This window comes from Spermophilus citellus (genome assembly GCF_964194105.1).
Source record: "Spermophilus citellus genome assembly, chromosome: 13".
Lineage (NCBI taxonomy): Eukaryota > Metazoa > Chordata > Mammalia > Rodentia > Sciuridae > Spermophilus > Spermophilus citellus.
Window position 1 is genome coordinate 74,508,842 of NC_138193.1, and position 20,461 is coordinate 74,529,302.

Genomic DNA, 20,461 nt, shown 5'->3' on the forward strand with positions numbered 1-20,461 from the left:
CAAGCAGGAAATAAATAATTTAAATAAAGGGAGTTCAGTATTCTTTTAGGAATGTTTCTTGATGTAATTATATCCATAATATATGTCTTAAATACTTACACTAATTTATAGTTCAGCATTTAATAACCTTTCTGAAAATGCAAAATAATTTTGTTCTCCATGGAAAATTACTGGATTCTATTTAAAGGTGATCTATTCTTCCTTAAAAACATTATTCTATAGTAAATTCTAAAACGGCATGTCTAATTTTTTTTTCTTTTTCTTTTCTTTTTTTTTTTTTTTTTTTTGGTATTTGAACAAGCCTAGTCAATTGCTAAATGTGTCAGACAAGGAGACATTTCTGCATTATCATTTCAATGTGACTAAGGATCTTTTTTGTTTTTTCATTTAATTATTAAACTGCTCATTTTTTTGATGAGGGGAAAAAGATCAGACCCAGCCCATGTTTCAGGTAGTCCTTTGGGTTTTTAAAAATGTGATTTTATCATTGAAGAATGACAAGCCCTTTGAGGGCGGTATTCAAAACAATCTCAACAAAAGGGCATGAAGGGCAGATGTAATATTTAAGGGATTGGTTGGATTTTGAGTCGTACTCTCATACTTTGGATTGTTCCAACTGACATATAGAAAATATACACAGTGCAGCATATGCCAGCGTTTAAATTGCAGTTCTAGAACTCTTTGCCCCCAAAGCATTCCAACCAGGGGTTGAAAGAATGCTTTTTGATTTGCCTCTGTGATACAGACATGTCTCATAGGAAACAAGATGTCTGTCACTGAACATTTTTGTCACTGTGACAACCCTGCCTTCCCATGCTCCCTTGTTTATTGCTGACTTTGCTCTTGTTTCCCTTCAAGGTCTGGCGCACCTGATGATGGGCGACCAAGGTATGGGCTCTGTTCCTTTTCCACTCTGCTTTCAGTGTTTTATTGTTCTGTAGCTGCTTTCAAACCATCACTGCAAAGTTTGGGCAAATGCTTGCAAATTATCTGGCTGCAAATTAAAAACATAACTTTTGTTCACCTTTTTTTTCCCTATGTGTATTCCTCCCTTTATTTGTTGGTTTGATTTTGTTTTGGTTTGCTCCTATGACTTTTATTTTCCTTCATTTCTTGCACTATAATACCTGCAAATAAATGAGACATTAAGAAATTGTGGTTGAAGATTTCTGTACATTTATCAGCATATGCAGTTAAGGGTGGTTATAGTAAAACAAACAAAACAAAACAAAAAACAAGAACCATCATAAATTAATATCTGAAAGAAGATTCTCAGTTTAACGAACAACGTCAAAAAGAGTCCATTTTTCATCCATGCATGGCAGTTGGGGACATACAGACATCTCTGGCTTCTGGCTTCTAGAATGCTGAGTGTATTGTGACATGGAGTCAATAATTTTCCCACTACCTACATTGCGTATCTTTCTTTTGTGCAATCTTTTAAAATGAGCATGGGCCATCTGATTCCTTGCATGTACTTGCCTTTAAAAAGGGACACATGTCTCAGAATGTATTGATTGCATAGCCATTTATCTTCAAAACCTTATTTATACTTTCTTGTCTTGTATTGTTTAGTTTTCAGAGAGTGGTGCATTTACATATATTCATAATTCTTATTGTTGTTTTTCTCCTCTTTATTCTATTTGTCTGGAAAACCTTTCTTCATGGACCCATTTCATCAAATGCATAGGTAAAAGTAAAGGTATTACATTATTTTATTTCTTCCTAATATTATCTTATGAATTACAGTGTCTAAATTATGCAAATGTATGTAGACCTTATGGCATTGGTAATGGGCACTAGGAGGTAGGTATGTGTGTTAATGTATATTTGTGAATTTAAGGTAAGATAACATCATATGTTTTCTGTTTCACTCTCCTTCATTCTCTTCCCTTTTGCTTTTTAGAGTGATTTTTTTTTGTTCCATGTCAGCTGCTTATATAATTAGTATATTTAGAAATTAGCTCCAGGTTTGGATGTCGGTTTCGACAGTGCCATTTAATGGTAGTTAAGTGATGAGTACAGTAACCATAAATAAATCATCCTCAAACATTGGTGGAACACACCTGCCCTAGCCATTCTGTATTGAGATGTAAGTCTAAGCATGTGCAGCACCAAAATAGTATGCAGTAGGCTCATCACCCTGTTGTTTGCTAAATGTCATATGTACACATTAATCACATGGTGATATAAAAATGAAATATTGTGAAAGAGACAAACAGAGACTTGAAACAAGCACATTCTATCTTTATGAATACTAGCTTTAAGGACATTATCAACCAGCAATATATTCCTACATCATTTGGTAAGTTAGGCATGTGTACATTTTGGCATTGGTACAAAACTCAGAAGCATGTTTAATTTGCCATTTGGAACCATCTGCATTGTGTTTAGTATTGTCATGAAAATGAAGTAGGTGACATGCAGCTGTAGCCAATGCATAGCATAGCCTTTTTACTGTTCTTAACGTGTGTTAGTGAACATGTCCTTAGACTCTAGTTTAAAAACATTATTATCATTATTTTAATACAGGAATGTATCTTTTCCTTGAATTCCATGAATCTTTTTTTATGCTCCAAATTGTTAATACGGTGAATCGGGACCCAAGCTCACAGTTCTACACTTTCACATTTGTGTCGTCTAGCAGGGAAACGTTTCTGCTTGAAAAAGCATCTGAACATGAGCCAAGCAATAAGTAAGAAATGCGATCAAAGTTTTAAATGTGTAAAATAGAGCTTTAGAAACAAATGCTGTTAGGAGGTTTTGAGTCAGTAACGTATTGTGTTGCAGTTTCTGTTTTGGTCAACCATTTCCAATGATATAGTTTAATCTCATTTCAAGTCTAGCAACTATGCAAATGGCAGCATGTGTCATTCCTTTTTAAAGATTGTGTGTACTATTTGGGGTACTTCCTAAATACTGTTATTTGAGGTTGAATTCTCCTTTGCTTACTCTTAAGTGGTAGCTCTAATCATGTTATTACATGGGCTCGGGATGGCATATATTTTGTTTTGCTGGCTTAGGAAAATATATTTGTATACGTGCAAGTATATGTTTGTATGAATGTGTATACATACAAAATTTCTAGGTATACACACTAATACATTAATTATTCTGTGAAAAAGTAACTAAAAATAATTTTCCAATTATAAGCGTTTAATTCTACATATGGAATAGTTCATGTGTATGCTTAGCTGATATTTGTTTGGTGTAATTAACGTTGAGTGTCACTTCATTCAGTTTTACTGTTAGTCTTAAATGTTTTCTGTTGGCAGGTGTAGAAAACATTATATTTTCATTTTACCTGTTTTCCTCAAATTTTGTCCCTCAATCAGCACAAAGCTACAGAGGACAGAATTTGATTTTTTTCATTGCATTCTATTATTATTATTGGTACCAAGATGCTTTTTGATGTCAAATGGGAAAAGAAGATTTTAAGATGGACTGAGTGGTTACCATTTCATGTTGATTAATTAGATATATCTGTGTGTATATATATTAAAAATGAGGATCATTATTAGTCAGTTTTAATTGCAAATTAACAAATTTATATTCTACAGCAAAATACAATCAGGACTATGACATGGCAGCACATTCAAGGAGTATCAATATGACAGGGAAATGAAAACATGGGCAAGTTGGAATAAATAACAGAATGGAAGTGTTCTGAGAGTATTACAAAGTATGGTAGGATTTCAGAGAAGGTACACATGAATTAGAGTCTCTTGTGGCTAAATAACTGACCTGTTGGTAGGGCAAAAAATGCCTAACTATGTCACATTTTAGCTTTCTATGTCAGGTTATGCATAAAATAGATGTTAAACCTGGCCAATGTAGGAATAACTGATTTGTGTTATAAACTCTTTTTTTCCCAAATTTTTACAACACAATGTAATCCCGGATCATTTTTTTCTCCACATCATTCTTCTCTTTGGAGCAGTGAATACAGTGAGGTTTGGAAATAACCTTTGTGGACTAATGTCTTCTTTGTGAATCCAGAAGTGAAATGTGTTCACATTTTGAATTCTGCATGAATTCTTAATATTTTCTAAGTTTTCAAATGCTCAGAGATCTATGAATACAATTCATTTAGTAAAATGATGTAACACATGAGAAAGAACAATCCTGTTGATAGCCTTCATCATCCTATCTATTCCTTTCTCCTGAGGTTAGTACTGGTATCATTCTGTGAGGTACACTTACAGAGTTGGTGTGGACATCATGTAGACATATTTCTTATGTCTCAGGGTTTGAAAACTGCAAAATATATTATCATCTGTACATAACACAAACATGTGAGACAGTTGGATACACTGGAGATCATTGCTATGTGGTAGCAGAATCACACTGAAGGACACACAGGCTTTGTCCCTTTCTCCCATGTTGCCCATTATTTTCAATTGGTTATTTTGTTTCAAACCTCAGAGTCTATAATTTGGATTGTTTTTCATGATTTCTAAATAAGGCAATGTCACCTTTACCTGCATTTGATTAAGCATAAATTTCATTTCAATGAATTATAACTTTCTTTGGAAGAGCTGAAGACACATTATCCAAAGTCAACTTTACTATTGTTGATTTTGGGTAAATGGATTCCAAATAGTCTTAATGAAATTTTGTTTAAAAGTCTTTATTGAAATTTGTCAGTATTATTATTATTAGGATCACTGATAATGCTATCTTTTTCCTGCTTTCTACTTAGAATTTATGTTTGTCTCTTTGCTTTGAAATTTCTTGTGTTTTTTCTTTTTGTATATTTAGTGGCTTATTTCAATATTTATTCATTTATTTATATTTTACTTTAACAGTTGTCTGAGAAAAATAAATGACTAAATCAAGAATTTATTTATATATGTAGATTCAGCCATAATAGATGTTTAATAATTCAAGAGTATATTAAACACTTAATTAAGTATTGGTGCTTTGATTAGAGGCCTATACTATTCCTGCACAGCAATCATAATAGTAATTACATATTTGCCTTTGCAATTATATTTAATGTCAACTTTTCCTAGTAGAATGTAAGCTCCCTGAGGGCAGGAAGTTTGTGTTTTTTGTTGACCACTGTATTTCCAGGACACCTTCTTACTGTATCTTGAATTTGCCGTGTTCATGACCTAAGTATAATGGGACAGGGGTTGGGAGTGTTGGGGAAGGTAAATATAGAAGTGGAAAGGATTGAAATGAACAAAGTAAGTGCTGAAAAGGCAAAAGGAAGTTTACTCAAATAACCAAAAGGGACTGTTACAAAAGGTTTTATGAAATTGCTCTGTCTCTAAACGTTCTTTTGTCTCCTATCATTCTTATTCTTTCTCAAAGCTACTATATTTCTTTCTAATAAAGCATCATTCTGATATAATTTTCATATGCCTTAGCACATGCACAGAATTGGGTCTGTAAAGAAATAAAGTCACTGTTTTTCATGTTTAAGGGTTTTCAGTTTTTTTGTGTGTCCCTTATTGTCTCAGGAATAAATAAATAGATTTTACTTTCAAATTTTCACTATTCATGAGACAACAGGTACAATGACTTTTCCCTGAAATTTAGATCTAAGATCATGCTACATTAGGTGGTCTCTTTTTCTTCCATTTTTAATTAACCCTATTGTTTCAACTTCTATGTGCAAAAAGAACTATATTTAAATTGAATATGAATGGTAAGCTCTTAGAAATGTCGAAATATAAGTCTTGATCTAAGAAATAAATATATTTATTTTGCATGTATAAATCCTATACCATATTTGCAAAATAAATGTCCATTTCACTGACTCAAATGAACACTTATTGTTTGATTATCCAGGACCCTTGTGATATTAGAAGGCTACTCTTAAAAGTAGAACTGGCAAGCAAATAGTTACAGAGTTTTGAGGTGCATTAACCTTCCAATATTAGTGAAATGTAGACAGAGACCTCAAATTAAAATCATTTATAGGGAAAATCAAAATAGATTTTTCTCCAAATGAATTATACCTAGATAAATTGGTTCTTCTACAACTTATTCATAAGCAATACTCAATATTATTATGTGCTTCAGAACTTTTATGTCACATCACAATTCATATTATATTGAATTTGTTCTTAAAAGAGATTTGATATTAATATTTGGAGAAGAAACTATTTGCTGCCTTTAAAAATTTTTTTTTATTTTATATGACAGCGGAATGCATTACAATTCTTATTACACATACAGAGCACAATTTTTCATATCTCTGGTTGTGTACAGAGTATATTCACACCAATTCATGTCTTCATACCTGTACTTTGGATAATAATGATCATCACATTCCACATCATTAATAATCCCACACCTCCTCCCTTCCCCTCCACCCCCTCTGCCCTGTCTAGAGTTCCTCTATTCCTCCCATGCTCCTGATCCTTACCCCACTATGAATCAGCCTCCTTATATCAAAGAAAACATTTGGCATTTTGGGGAGGAGGAGGGATATTTGCTGCCTTTACCTTGTCTTTTGTTTCTATCTTAGTCCATTCAAGTAGTCTTCATCCTGCATCTTCACACAATGAGAGGAGGCACCAGAGCTCTCTGGAGTCTTTTGTAAGGGCACTAATCCCATTCTTGAGGGTTCTGCCCTGCTGACCTCATCTCTTCTCTAAGGCCTCACTTCCTGATTCTTCATCTGGGGTAGGATTTCAACAAGTGAATATTGAAGAGACACAAACATCTAGACCATAGTGGTTTCCATGATCTTCGTTATCTTTCAACTCCTGTGTTGCCATATAGCCAATCTCTCTGTGAAGTACCCAACTTCCATTTACCAGAATGCTGATGTATATTTGTTTTATAACTTAAAAAAAATTACTCTTTCTGGCATAGAACTAATTCAAGGAAATATCATATTTTTGATATGGATTCCTAAATCATATTTCTTCATTTAGATTATTTAAATAATAAGTAATCAGCATTCTTCAGAAAAAATGGTGAATGTTGACAAAACCTTACTGGACTGAAATGTCTAGTACATATGCAAACTGAAAACAATCCTTTTAACTGTCTGTTAATTGACATCTACTGTTGCAGTACTAGAAGCTCCTAATTCATAGCCACAGAACTTGGAAAGACCAGAATTTTACCTTATATGATTAGACATCAAATGTCTACTTTGTTTACATTATATACATAGAAGGCTGTGTGACTATTCAATATTTATTTTGTACGTATCTTTAGCTTCTTGTCCACCAGTTTGGGTATAACCGAGAAAAGTTACTTGAAGAGTATTTGTGTGCTATTTCTAAGATTAAATCAATCTTGTTATTATATTTATTACTTATAAAAGTCCCAGCTCAATTGTACCTCTGTAATATTGATTCTGTGAAGAGAAGTTGCCTATGTCTTTATATGTTCTGGAAATAATGATGACATTGAAAAACTAATCAACTAAACCAAAATTTTCTTAGGCTTGCAGTTGTAGATAAACATCCTGAGCGAAGAACATAGAAAGGACTCTCCATGACCAATAATTTAAAGGATGAAGTGGTATAAATAGAACAACAGATGCTTTACTGAAATATATTGCAAATAATAAAATCTTTTAAATGATGATATAATGGGTTTTAAGAGGATGATCCTTTCCCCAACATGTCTTTATTTTCTTTAACCACTTGATAACGGATCTTTTTAATCCAGATATTTTAAATCAACATCAACACTTTGACTCATAGGAGGTTATTTCTTAAATTGTGTTGGCCAGGTGATTTTAAGAACAGTATAATTTTCTGTAGTAATAAACTCATAGGCTAAAGATATATAAATCTTTAATTAGAATTAAAGAACTTTAGAGCAGGGGAGAACTTTACAAATCATCTCAAAAAAAATAATATTGCCACTCTTAATTATAAAGCATGATAGAAGATATTGCTTATTATGACAGGTGAAACCTTGTGAAGACTTTGAACTGAAATAACTTGTAAGAATAACCAGCTTAAGGAGACTTCAAAGATTTCCTTCCAATTACGCTAATTGTTATGAAACAGGGCTTCATCTTATTCTTAAAAAAATAAACTTGGAAGTACTGGGAAGGAAACTAATCACAGTATTATAAAGCATGCACTGTATCTTATTTTCAGAATTTCCACTTAAGGCAGCTCTTACCTTATAGTTGGGAAACAGTGCAGTTGAGGTAAGAGTTATGAAGTAATGAAACCTGAGTTCTGATGTCATATTTTCTCTTTATTGAGCAAATAATTTTGCTGACTAACAAATAATTTAACCTTTCATATCTGAATATTTCTGTAAATGGGCAAGTGAAATTAGTCTACTACTGAGGGAAAAGTGACATGGCAGATTGCAAAAGTACTTTGAAGAATTTTAATTCATGGTAATAATAGCAATAATAAAAAATAAATGAAAATATGTTCAGCACATTTGACTTAAATTATTTTAAAAATGAGTGATTCGTAATCTGCCAAAAGCTTAACAAAACATTAGTAATATCTTAATAACTTCTGCCTTCATACCCTATCATTTATGATTCTGAGATTATTTTTCAGTACACCTAACTGAATATCAGTGTCTTAATGTCCACAGTACAGAGAATATACAATAAAGTGTTAGTTAAATGGAGGTATGTTTGAAATTCTTAATACTCAGACTTGTCTTGCACACAGTGGTGTACCTGAGATAAACTTGACTTCACTTGGAGAAAACCTAGGAGTTTATTGACAAATTGTTGCTTTTTAAATTCAAATTTATGGGTTGAAAGGGGCACAGAGGTAAATATTTTCTCATGGACCATAAGTATAATGAGAGAAAGCTTTTTTAAAAAAAATTATGTTTTTGTCTCCCTTTTGTGACTTCATAAAGTAGTAAAAGTTGAGATTGCTACTAATTATCTAGTGACTATATTTTTAAGAAAAAGCTCATCAAGAACTTTTCTTTAGGTGCCCATAATGGAAAAATAATGTAATTCTTAATATTTAAATTATTGTGCAGTATCCTCACATTCTTCAAGATTTTGCCAAATAGTGTCTTAGTGAAACTTATGCTGACTACCCTATTAAATACTGCCATTGGGTCCCCTTCTGTCTCCATAGTAGTTTTTAGTTTTTAACACAGTTTTCTGTTTTTTTCACTTATTCTGTTTTCTTCCTACCTTATTCTGTTTTCTTTCTACCTACTCCTCCCTTCTTGTATCTCAAGGACCCTTGGCTGACTTTAAGTAGGCGCCCAATATGTGTTTAGAGACAGGCTGAATGAGTGCCTAAACAAAGGTGTCAACTATTCTCTTTGAATTTACTTTGATGTTGTTTTTGTTTTCTTATAGCTTGCTACTTTTTAAATTTCTTTTTTCCATTTTGCTCCAAGGTAAATCCTTCATGAAGGACAAATAAAAATCAATAAAAACAGGTGTCTTGTCATTGAAATGGGGAGTGAAGAGAATGCAGATTTGACCTTGTTGATTTTTCTTGTTCAATCCAGGAAGCCTCTGAGAATTTTGGAAGGAATTTGAAAGCCTTTTTTTTTTTTTTTTGTACCAGGAATTGAACTCAGGGACACTCAACCACTGAGCCACATCCCCAGCCCTATTTTGTATTTTGTTTAGAGACAGGGTCTCACTGAATTGCTTAGTGTCTCCCTTTTGCTGAGGCTGGCTTTGTATTCGAAATCTTCCTGCCTCAGCCTCTGGAGCCCCTGGGATTATAGGCATGCACCACTATGCCCATTGAAAGCCATTCTTAAAACCACTGATGATCAAGGTTTTCCTATAAAATTTCCCCCATAAGCAGTCTTAAAGGAATGTTCGCTAAGAGGACAGTCATTGATCTTGTATGTCTCTATGTCTATCTAGGTAAGAAGAAGAGGCTTCTGGAAGTTTGGCTCCTAAATAGCATGCACTGTGACCTTTTCAGAAAGTATCTTTTGGAAATTTGTGACAGTGGGTGGGCTTAAAGAATGAAGTTCTCATACTTTCTGATCATGTTGCTTATCTTATGCTTCTCATGAAGAGAAACAGACTCCCTCTTCTCTAATCCTCATATAGCTTTATACACCTAAGGGGCTTTTGACTTTTTCCTAGTTTATAGAGAAAAATCATATGTTCATCCAGATGATTGATCAAGGAGTCCAGCTGTCTTAAGCTGTGGAAACTGCACTGAAGAACTATAGTGGAAGGGAATTTCTGAATTAAAAGACATCAACAAAATTACAGTGCCTAAGACAGTTTGCTTAAAATCAGTGTCTTATTCTTCTCCTTTAGAGGGAGGGAAGGAGGAGAGAGGGTTTAATTTATCTTACTCCTAATCATTATTACTGAAATCTCGAAGAAGATTTTACTTTACATGGTATTGTTACACATGGTGTAAAGCCACAGCTTTTTTCAATAAATGTTTTGAAGGTTTTTGATATTAAGAAACATAATCACATGGGTGATAGCAGCTACTAATTTTCTCAACATACTTTTTACACATTCAGATTATACCTACTTATACAAAAGTTTCATTGCACCACCTAGAGCCCTTCCTTTTCTGTTGGATTATTTGCCCATGAATTGCCAAATTCACATGGCAACCTTATAGCCCATTCAGAACTGCAGCAGTTAAAGTAATCTCCAGTAATTATGAGTATTTACTTATATCCAAGTAAAGGGCAGAAATGTTATTGGAGCTGTGAATTAAGACTCTTTTCTTTCATCTTAAAATTCTCTTATTATTACATATTCAAGATATAGACTATAAAATTATGCTACAGAGACACAATTCAGATAATTCAGAAAAATCAAAACAACTTACATGTTACATGGAATTTTAAAGCACAATTTTTTTTCTTTTCTTTGGCCTACATTATCTGGTCAGCTGACCCAGTTTTTCATTTGATTTTCTGAAGTTGGCATTATTAAATCTGTAGACATTTGGAGAAAATTAAATCACTCCATTTAAGGAATCAATCAAATTTAGATTGGGCTAAAGTGTTGCCAGAGGGATGGAAATCCCTCAATTGGCCAATTGTGATTCCAGTTTGCAGGGGAACCCTAGTTTTAAGAACCATAGATTTTTGTAGACTGCCATTAGCAAAATTTGCCAGAAGTCAAAAATCTTCTGCTGAACTTAGTGAACAGCTCTTTTTCATGCTATGTTGCCCTAAAGAATTATGTGATAGCTTGTTGTGACTGTCTTTCAAAGGATTATTTGTTTCAATAAAAGAATATATTATCTCACTGACAATCAACAGGCAATGCATTTCCAATTGCTTTCCCAGCAGTGTGACTGGATTTGCACTGACCCATTTGTACTTTCTGTGACCAGTGATGTGGTTTTCAAAAGCACCAATAAAAGTTAGGAGTCATTGGGGAGGGAGGAGCAGAGGGTAAGGAAAAGTACTGGGGAATAGAATGGAGCCAATTAGGTTAAAATGCACACATTAGTATGTCTCAGTGAACCCCACTGTTATATGTAATTATAATGCACTAATAACAAAAAGAAAATACATTAGGAGTCATTCAATGCAATAGAAGATGAAAGGAGCCACTTGATCCAAAAGAAAACCCACAATTGAACTGATGACTGGGAAGACAATTCATTTTGCCTTTTGTTCTCTTTTTGTTTTTAGGAATAATGTCTGTGAGCTATTAGACTAAGTCCTCTGTTTCTTTTTTCTTGAACTACTTCAAGCAGGACATGCCCTCTAAAGAGGATGGCTCTTTAAACCAGGCTGCTTGAGAGTTCTTCTCCCTATTAGGATATCTTAACTGCTCAAGTACCTTGCAAACCTTGATCTCATTACCTTTGTTCTGACCCAATAGTTCCCAGGGTGCTGCCCTTGCACCCAGCACCCCACAGTTAGCTGGGGCATATATTTAAATATACAGATTTTCAAGGAACTTAACAGAATTTTATTCAGTAGTTCCTTGGCAGGTTGGAATCCTATACATAAAACAACAATAACAAAAACTCCACTCCTTTCCCAGATACTACAAAGTACCTGCCAGCGTAGCTAATGGGATCTTGCCTTCCAAAAGCTGGTGACTTGATCTTCATGGTGATGTGGTTGTTTTTGTAACAGATACAACTCATTCCACATTGTTTCTGCACTGGAAGACTGTTCTTGCTAATAAAAAGAATAATTATGATCTTGCTTTGAGAGAAGCCAGCCCACTGAAAAAGAAGGAGAAAGAATGTGTATATTCAGTTAGGCTTACCCTTTACCTATGCAAATAAACAGTTGTTTTCCACATTATCAAATATGTCACTGAGCTTTTTCAAACCTTGCTGCAAAGGTCATTAACTTTCATTGTGTAGAGTTCAGATTATGTGCTTAAAAAAAGTGAAAGAAAAAAGGAAAAAAAATATGTGGCAACTGTTGAACATTTTATGTGATGTTCACCCATGGATACTTTGTAATATATTTTAACATCATTTTCAATAATAGAGCATGGTAAATAGATGAAAACAAAGAAATAGCCAAGCACTTATTGTTGATCTCATATAAAAATATGCAACAAAATGTATTTGTTGGGAAAAGTTGATTATATGGATTTTTTTTTCCTGGAGATTTTAATGAAAGGGGCATTAAATAACACAGGAATATCTAGTTTGTACAAAATCATGCTTTAGGAAGATATTTGGTCCTTTTAGTCTATTTAAAATCAAGGGACTATATTTTTATGAGACATTATAGAGTAACTCAAGCATGGACATTATATAGAGATATATTTTCTGATTTCTAATAATCCTCAGAAAGAAGTGGTTTTAGAAAAGTGTATACCCAAGAAAAAAACAGGGAGAAGAGTGCTAGAGATGATAAAGCCAAGCTCCTATGGGCACAAGAAAAGGGGTTGATTTTGTAGCTACTGTGACAGTAAGACATTATTTCCCCAGGTAGAAAAGATATGGAAGAGTTTTATGATAGCAGCCTGAGAGGGTAACTTGAGGGTCTAGGAAATTTCTTATGTGGACAGTTACATATTTCATGTAAGTTGAGTGTGCAAAAAAGTTAGCCCCTTGCCAAAGATAAATCTCTCAGTGGCCCTGCCCTGTTGTAAAAAAATAACATTAAGTATTTAAAAGTGTCACATAATTTCAACTAATCTATCTGTTCTTAGGCAGGAATCTGATGATGCAGGACACTAGACAAGTATATTTCAATGTGGGGGAAACATCAGGTGGCATTGTTTAGCCCTGGAGTTAGCCTTAAGTGAGATCTATGCAGAGTTGAAAGCCATTACCACATTGGCATGGCTGATGCCTGAGTCAGGGAGGAAGAGAATCTGATGATGGGAACAGTCTTCATTTTTTTTTTTTGGGGGGGGGGAGGGGGGAAGATCAAGGATTTTCTGTGTTAGTGGTGCACATTCAATTATTGAATACTCTGGTCCTTCTACCTCAAAATAGTACAAAGTGGATTCTTCTTTCTTTAGGAACTATGTAAGATATAATATTTATTTCTACTATAAAATTCTTCAGCTGTGTTACATTTATTAACTAGTCACTGCTTTTAGAATTCAGGATCCTTGAAGGCAGGGGTTTGTTATTTTTAGTTCTGTATTGAGGACAGAGCTTGGTACACAGGATATAATAAATCTTGATACAAAGCCCATAGCCAATGGTCATGGTGATTGGAGTTAAATAGACCCACATTAAAAACTTAGACTCACTATATATTAGTGTGGCATTAATAAAGTTATTTTTCCTCTCTAAGCCTCATTTTCATCACTTATAAAACACAGACAACAAAATCTACCTAATTTTATTATGAATATTAAATATGCAAATATCAATCAAGTATATAATGTACTTTAAAACAGGGAATAGAGTATTAGGTGTCTATTGGTGTTTTGTAAACAGAATTAAACAATTTTCAAGGAAAACAAAAAGTAGCTTTTTCAACTGCCCAGAGAAAAGATAAAAGTAAAAAAACCATTTGTCCTTTGTATACCTATTTTCAAAGCTCATTTAGTCACAGAAGCAACAAAAATAAAATGAAACAAACAAACAAAAAAAAACCTAAGGTGAGGTGAGAATGCTGACAAAGAAGTCATTCTGTCTTCTTTTTCTCCTCTAAATAACAAAGCAAGATGTTTCCTTTAATTTATTTTTAAAAATTTCCTTAATTAGGGTATTAAAATCTTGTTTACAATGAACTAGTTTTAGCATAAATCAGATAAGCCTTTTGTTCTAGATTACTCACTGAGAAAAAGCCCAGCTTGCTTTTGACTTGTTTTTGCTTAATTGCTTTTCTTCATTAAAAGAGAACATAAAAATGAAAAAAAAATTCTAATCCCTTCTGTCCTTGAGTTTCTTCCTTGGGTGTGTTGTGAAGAGTTAGAAATTATATGAAAGTTATGAGAGAGTGAGCTAATTATGAGAGCAAACAAGGCTTGGAAGGGAGCCAGGAGCAAGAAAGTATGTGATAATGTGTTTTACCCCATGATAATAGGGAAATCTATTACAATTTAAAAATCATAGAGCCTGGTAGAGTAGCACACACCTATAATCCCAGTGACTCAGGTAGCTGAAATAGGAGGAGCTCAAGTTCAATGATAGCCTCAGCAATTTAGCAGGACCTTATCTCAAAATAAAAAATTAGCTGGGCATCATGGCACATGTTTGTGATCCAACAGCTTGGGAGGCTGAGGCAGGAGGATCAAGAGTTCAAAGCCACCCACTTGAATCAAATTGTGAAATATGATATATTAAGAACTTTGTAATGTTTTGAACGACCAACAATAAATTAAAAAAAAAATTAAAAAAAAAAGAGTTCAAAGCCAGCTTTAGCAAAATCGAAGCACTAAGCAACTCACTGAAATCCTGTCTCTAAATAAAATACAAAATAGGGCTGGGGATTTGGTTCAGGGGCCGAGTGCCCCTGAGTTCAATCTCCAGTACTCCCCAGCCCATTAAAAGAGTTGGGGATATAACTTAGTGGTAAAGATCCCCTGCATTCAATTCCCCATACTGGGGGGGGGGGGGAATCATAAAAAAATCTTAAGCATGGAAAAGAATAATTAACAAAAAAGTAGAATCATAACTTTGACCAAAACTTTACAAGTCTCCTAAATCAAATTCCTATTCAATAAAAATCGTGTGCTAGTTCTGCTGTGGTGATGATCAAAACTCACTTTGAAGGAGGATGTAATTATTACCTCTGAAAGTAACCATTTTTAAAATTATTAAAAAGTCTCTTTATTTTAGTCAAAATCTACCTTTTGAGCATATTACCAACATGCCATCTGCATGTTGTTATTGTTATATCCTAATGTGTTTATTATTTCTTCAATGTGCTGGGCTGTCTGTTTTCAACTTAACTGGAGTTAGGCACAGTACGTCTAATTCTTCATCCACTTAAGAGAAAAGAAAAGAAAAGAGAAGAGAAGAGAAGAGAAGAGAAGAGAAGAGAAGAGAAGAGAAAGAATTCTATAGGTACATCCTTCCACCCACCACACATAGACCCAGATTTTTCTCTTCCAAATTTTACATCTTCAGTCACTAAAACCATTCTTTGTAGTGTTTGAAACCCTTACCAGTTCTTTTCTGGCCATTGCCTTCTCCTGATATGAACGTACTATAATATCAGGATGTGTCTTGAAGTCAAGTCCACAATTAATCATGTTATCCAGATGCCTGAGCCAAGACACAATAAAATGGAAGCATTTTCTGATTCTGGAAATAATACCTGTGTTCATGCTGCCTAAAGTGGGTATGTGTGTTAATCTGTTTTCATTTTGTTGATTCACACTGTGCTTCTAGGAAGTTGGAACCTAAGTGTCTTCCATATGGACTGCTTCTAAGTCAGCCTTCCCCATTTCTCCTCAACAGTGGACCATGTGAATTTGCTTCAAAGCATGAAACATTTCTGTTTAATTCCATTTCCAGCCATTAAAAAAAAATACTAGATGTCCTATCCAAGACGCTATGAGTTCAAAAATCAGTAAGGCATGGTATCTGTCCTAGAGAGACTTTAGCTCAGGAGGTGAAGGCATTTTTACATGTAAGTCTCATAACAGTTAAAAGCCAAAATAGAAGTTCTTCACCAGGACCAGCATTCCTGCCTTAGCTGAGTCTTGTTGAATCATGGCTGCTCGCCAGAATCACAGGGTTGTCTGTTGTATTAATTTTCTGTTGATATCATAATAAATAAACACAAACTTAGCAGCTAAAGCAATGAATTTATTATTTCCTTGTTTGTAGGTCAGATGACTGATGTGGGAAGCTCTAGGAAAGAATCTACTTTCTTTCTTTTCTAGCTTTTGAAAGCTACCTACTTTCTTTGGCTGCAGACTTCCTTCCTCCATCTTCCTGGCGACAACCTTGCATCTCTCTGGCCATGCTTTCCTAGTCCATTCTTCTGTCTCCCTCTTGTACTTACAAGGAGCCTGTGGTTACATCAGGCCCATCTGGATCATCCACACTTCTTTTCCTGCCCTTAGGTCAGCTGATTAGCAAACTTAGTTTACACCTGTAATTTTAATTGCCTTTCCCTTATGATCTAACCTATTCATAGGTTCTGGGGGGTAGGATGTAGACATTTTTGGGGTGCCATTATTTTAGCCTCCTGTAGGTAGAAACATTTAAAGCAGAAGAACAATGTAGATATGGACATCAAGCTATGTTAGAGAACTACCCATTCTAAGAGTTAGAAGCAATTGAAGATGAATGCAGAAAAGAAGCCTAAAAGATACAACTGGCAAAATAGATGAGGGTCAAGATGATAAAAGCCTCAAGGGACAAGATAGGATTTGCCTTTTAGAATGAATAACCTAGCCAGAGAGCAGGTTGGAGGAAAGCAAAGCTCGAGGTAAGGAAGCAGCACAGCAACTCTGATTTAGTCAAGAAATACAGCAGGAATGTACACTGTTATTTTAGCATCAAAGATGTAGAAGAGGGAATGGCACGCCAGGGAGGCAGGTTCTGTGGGATTTATTGATTGTTTTGGTGTAGGAATGAGAGCAAGACTGAAGTCAAAATTGATTCCTGTCCTAAGACTCTAAGTAAAGGTGATATCATTTATAGTATGGATTACTGAAGAGAAAGTGAAGGCAGGGAGGAGATGCAGAAAAGGAAATATTTTGATTTTTTTTCAGCCTGGGGATAAAATCAAACTATTTTAGATCTTGGGAGGTAGTTACATCTTTGTGTCATTTACAAATATAATTTTCTTCCACTTGATATATCTTCTTTAAAAATAGATAAAAATATGGTTAAGAATAGTCATCAGCCGCGAAGATCACATGTCAACACCCCAGTGTGTCAGTCAAAATACATCCTATAATACTTTTCAATAAATTTGTGCTTTACTATTAGACAGATCATGTTTTTCCACATGTTCCAAAACATGTCTTAAATTTAGTCAAGAGCCTTGGTTAATAGATTCTAAATTATGAAGCCATATTGAGAAAGTTATTTGTATCAGAAGTGTTAACTATTTAATTATTAAATTCATTCATATTTCCCTTCAGTAAAAGTATCATTCTGTGCACTATAGATGTAAAGTTATGTTCAAAGCTCTTTGTGGAACGTAGGTACGTATATCATGTTTATAAATATGTAAAAAATAAAATAAAGAGGCCACACAGGAGAGCAAGGGATTCTTGCTGGTAGAAGGAAAGAAGGTTCCTGGAGGAAGTAGTAGTTGAAGAGGGAAAGAGGAGAAGTGAGGATAGATTCACTGGAAGAAAGAAGAACATGCTAAAAAAATATGGAAACAGTCATGCAGAGCATGATTATGATAAAGGTTTTGGTATGGCTGCAACATGGGTGGGTTGGAAGGGAGGTTTGGAATCAAGGACCTGGTACCATTCTAATCCATAAATGTAGATATTTTAAATTCATAGAAAGTTTTTAGGCAGTACATGGACACTCCTGATCTCCACAGACTCTGTAACTCCTTCTTGAGTGCCTTAACCAGAGTCACACATTTGTATTTCTTACCAGAGACCTTAAAAACCTGAGTTTAGGACCCTGAGTTTGAAACTTCTTTTGGAACCTATACACACCAGGTATTGTGATGACTGTGTGTGTGTGTGGGGGGGGGAGGACAGTGCCATTATCAGAGTCCCACTTTGGAAAGACATCTTAATGACAGAGTTGTAAATTATGGTGGAAGAAGGATTATTATGGGAAGAAGAATGAGATTGTGAAAACTGTCATGGTAAAGGTGATGGGGCCTGGACCAAAATTTTTCTTTGGGAAAAGCAAGAGAGATCCAAAAAACTAGGTAAAATTCCTTCAGGACATTTTCTGGGTTTCTTCTTTCTTTGTGCTTAATGTATGGTAAGTTGATACTCAACAAATAAATCAATGAAGACATTGGAGAAGTTGAATTGGATGTGAGAGGTGACAGGAAAAAAACAAATGGGATTTTATGAGCCTGGGTATAAGTACTAGAAAGGTTACATTTCTGAAAGAGTATGTAGGAAAGTAACATTCATCTTAGATCAAGTTTTGAGAGATATCCAGGCAGATAGGTTCAACAGACAGATGAAAATAAGAATATGATCTTAAAGAAAGGGAGGCAGGATGAGTTGTAAATTATGGTATCAATAGGGAATATGAGAATTTTTAACCTGGTTTATGTCAGCCCAGTTAAAAAATGCATCACAAATAAAATATGGACTAGTAAGTAATGTTTTTAAAAGAAAGGTCAGATCATTCTGTTCAGGCCCTTTGTTTTATGGATGAAAAAACTGAAAGACAAAGAAATGTTTTGCCCAAGGTTAATCAATCAGTAAACGGAAGAGTTAATCCTAGAACATAAAATAACAACAACCTGACAATACATCACACATTGCTTAGTGCCTCCTACCTCGTACCTGAAGGTTCCATATTGACCCATTGTCTATGTGGAAAAAAACTGATTTAACCTCTTTTATGTTCCCAAATCTGGGTTTGTTCTTTCGATGTGCTTAATATGTGGCATTAGATCCATTTGGGAAATTCAGATTTGGACTATTTCAAAAACTAGCAGAAAGACACTGGGCTTGCATAAAAGCCCAAGGCAGAAGCCATCAGATTCATTTTATTAATTCTGGGTACATTGGCCCAGTCACCCTGACTTGTCTTCTTTTTTTTTTTTGAGTCAAATTGCTATTATGAAACAAATTGTATTCAGTTCTAAATTACACACATGCTATGAGGCTAATGGATTTTAAGTGGTGCTTTATGGAGCCCAGGCTTCTGGAGAGAAGCCTCCTGACCACTGCTCAGGGCAAGAGCATGGAGGGCAGGATTTCACAGCTCCTGCTGATTCAAACAGACTGCCATATACTTTTATCTGTTTTAATACCGGGTTCTCTCCCAAGATTTTATAAAGGAAGGGCCTCTTCTTTCAAAATATTTGAAAACGACCGCTAGAGGTTATTAATCTAAGTACTACACAGCCAGCATTTCAGACCTTACCCTTTTGAATTTTTGGATTACATTAAAATACTCCAAATCCCTTTGTTTCAAAGGAATAAATCATACAAGTTCAATTTTACCATAAAAGTACTTTGGAGCCCTTCAGGCCTGTGGTGAGCAGCCTTTGCCAGCGCAGCTCTCTTGGCTTAAGGGCAAATTTAGAGGAAAGGATTTCATGTTTTCACAACTAAATGCAAGGCTTTCCACTGAGAAGGAGATATAGGCAGGCCTGAGACATTCATTTCAGAGGCAATAAAAAGGCCTCCATGTGTCTTTCTCCATTTCTAACTTGTTTCCATCGCTATTTGTAATCCAAGTTTTATCCTGTTATAATTTCAGAGTGGTTAATCCAAAGGTCTATAGGAGATATTTGGAGGTGCTATGATATGGTAGTAGATTAAGCACCAAGGTCACCATACACACCCATACACAAACAAAAATCTTCCCCTAAATACTCATAAAACAATTCTACTATTAAAGACTGATAATTTAAAAAAAAAAACAAAAAATAAAACAAACAAACAAAAAAACTTACATTTGTCTCCAAGACCATCCATCCAAAGGGAAACTGCAATCATTCAAAACTTTGAACCAGATTAAAATTGAACTAAATTTTAATGTTTAGGTTGAAGAGCTATCTGGTTAGCAACACGGAAGACAGAAAGAGTTAAAATTTGGGTAGGGGTGTACTGGGAGGAAGTACACAAAAGGCAAAGGCCATAAAGACATTTAGAAGAGCCTCAAAACTAATTCTAGGATCTTATTTATCATTTTTAGCCCTATGTAAATTTAAAAAAGCTTTGTTCTATTTATATTGTCCCTATAATATATTTGTGCTGGTTGGGATTAAGTGCCCAACATTTTCTTTAATAAGGTGATATCATTGTAATATCTCAGCATCTGATATCTCAGCAGCCCCATTTTTTATTCATAAATACCTGCTTTTGATTTGTGACTCTAAGCCTACTTATTTTTCTTTTCCTTATCTTTTAAAAATTGTGTCAATATTAGTAGTTCTTATTGAGGCTATAAATTAATGCACTAAATCAGCATATTAATTTCTCAATTTTTAAAAGAACTTATTATCATATAATAACTCTGAGATATAGAGACAGTGA

The 20,461-nt window shown here is 34.4% G+C and overlaps 1 protein-coding gene across 13 annotated transcripts in view; it reads left to right on the plus strand.

Annotated features, from left to right (window-relative positions):
* The window catches only part of NRXN1 (neurexin 1), a gene marked incomplete at its 3' end in the record, with an annotated part of 1,087,855 nt that overhangs the window by 106,802 nt on the left and 960,592 nt on the right, over nt 1-20,461 (plus strand). For 8 of the 13 annotated variants that reach the window (XM_081265427.1, XM_081265433.1, XM_081265434.1 and 5 more), the window contains one exon: nt 859-888. The exons of 4 other annotated variants lie outside the window; for them this stretch is intronic. In XM_081265427.1, the coding sequence (XP_081121553.1) occupies nt 859-888 (30 nt within the window). Of the gene's footprint in view, nt 1-858; nt 942-20,461 lie in introns of those variants that run through there. One more of the 13 variants, XM_081265430.1, reaches the window with a different exon arrangement.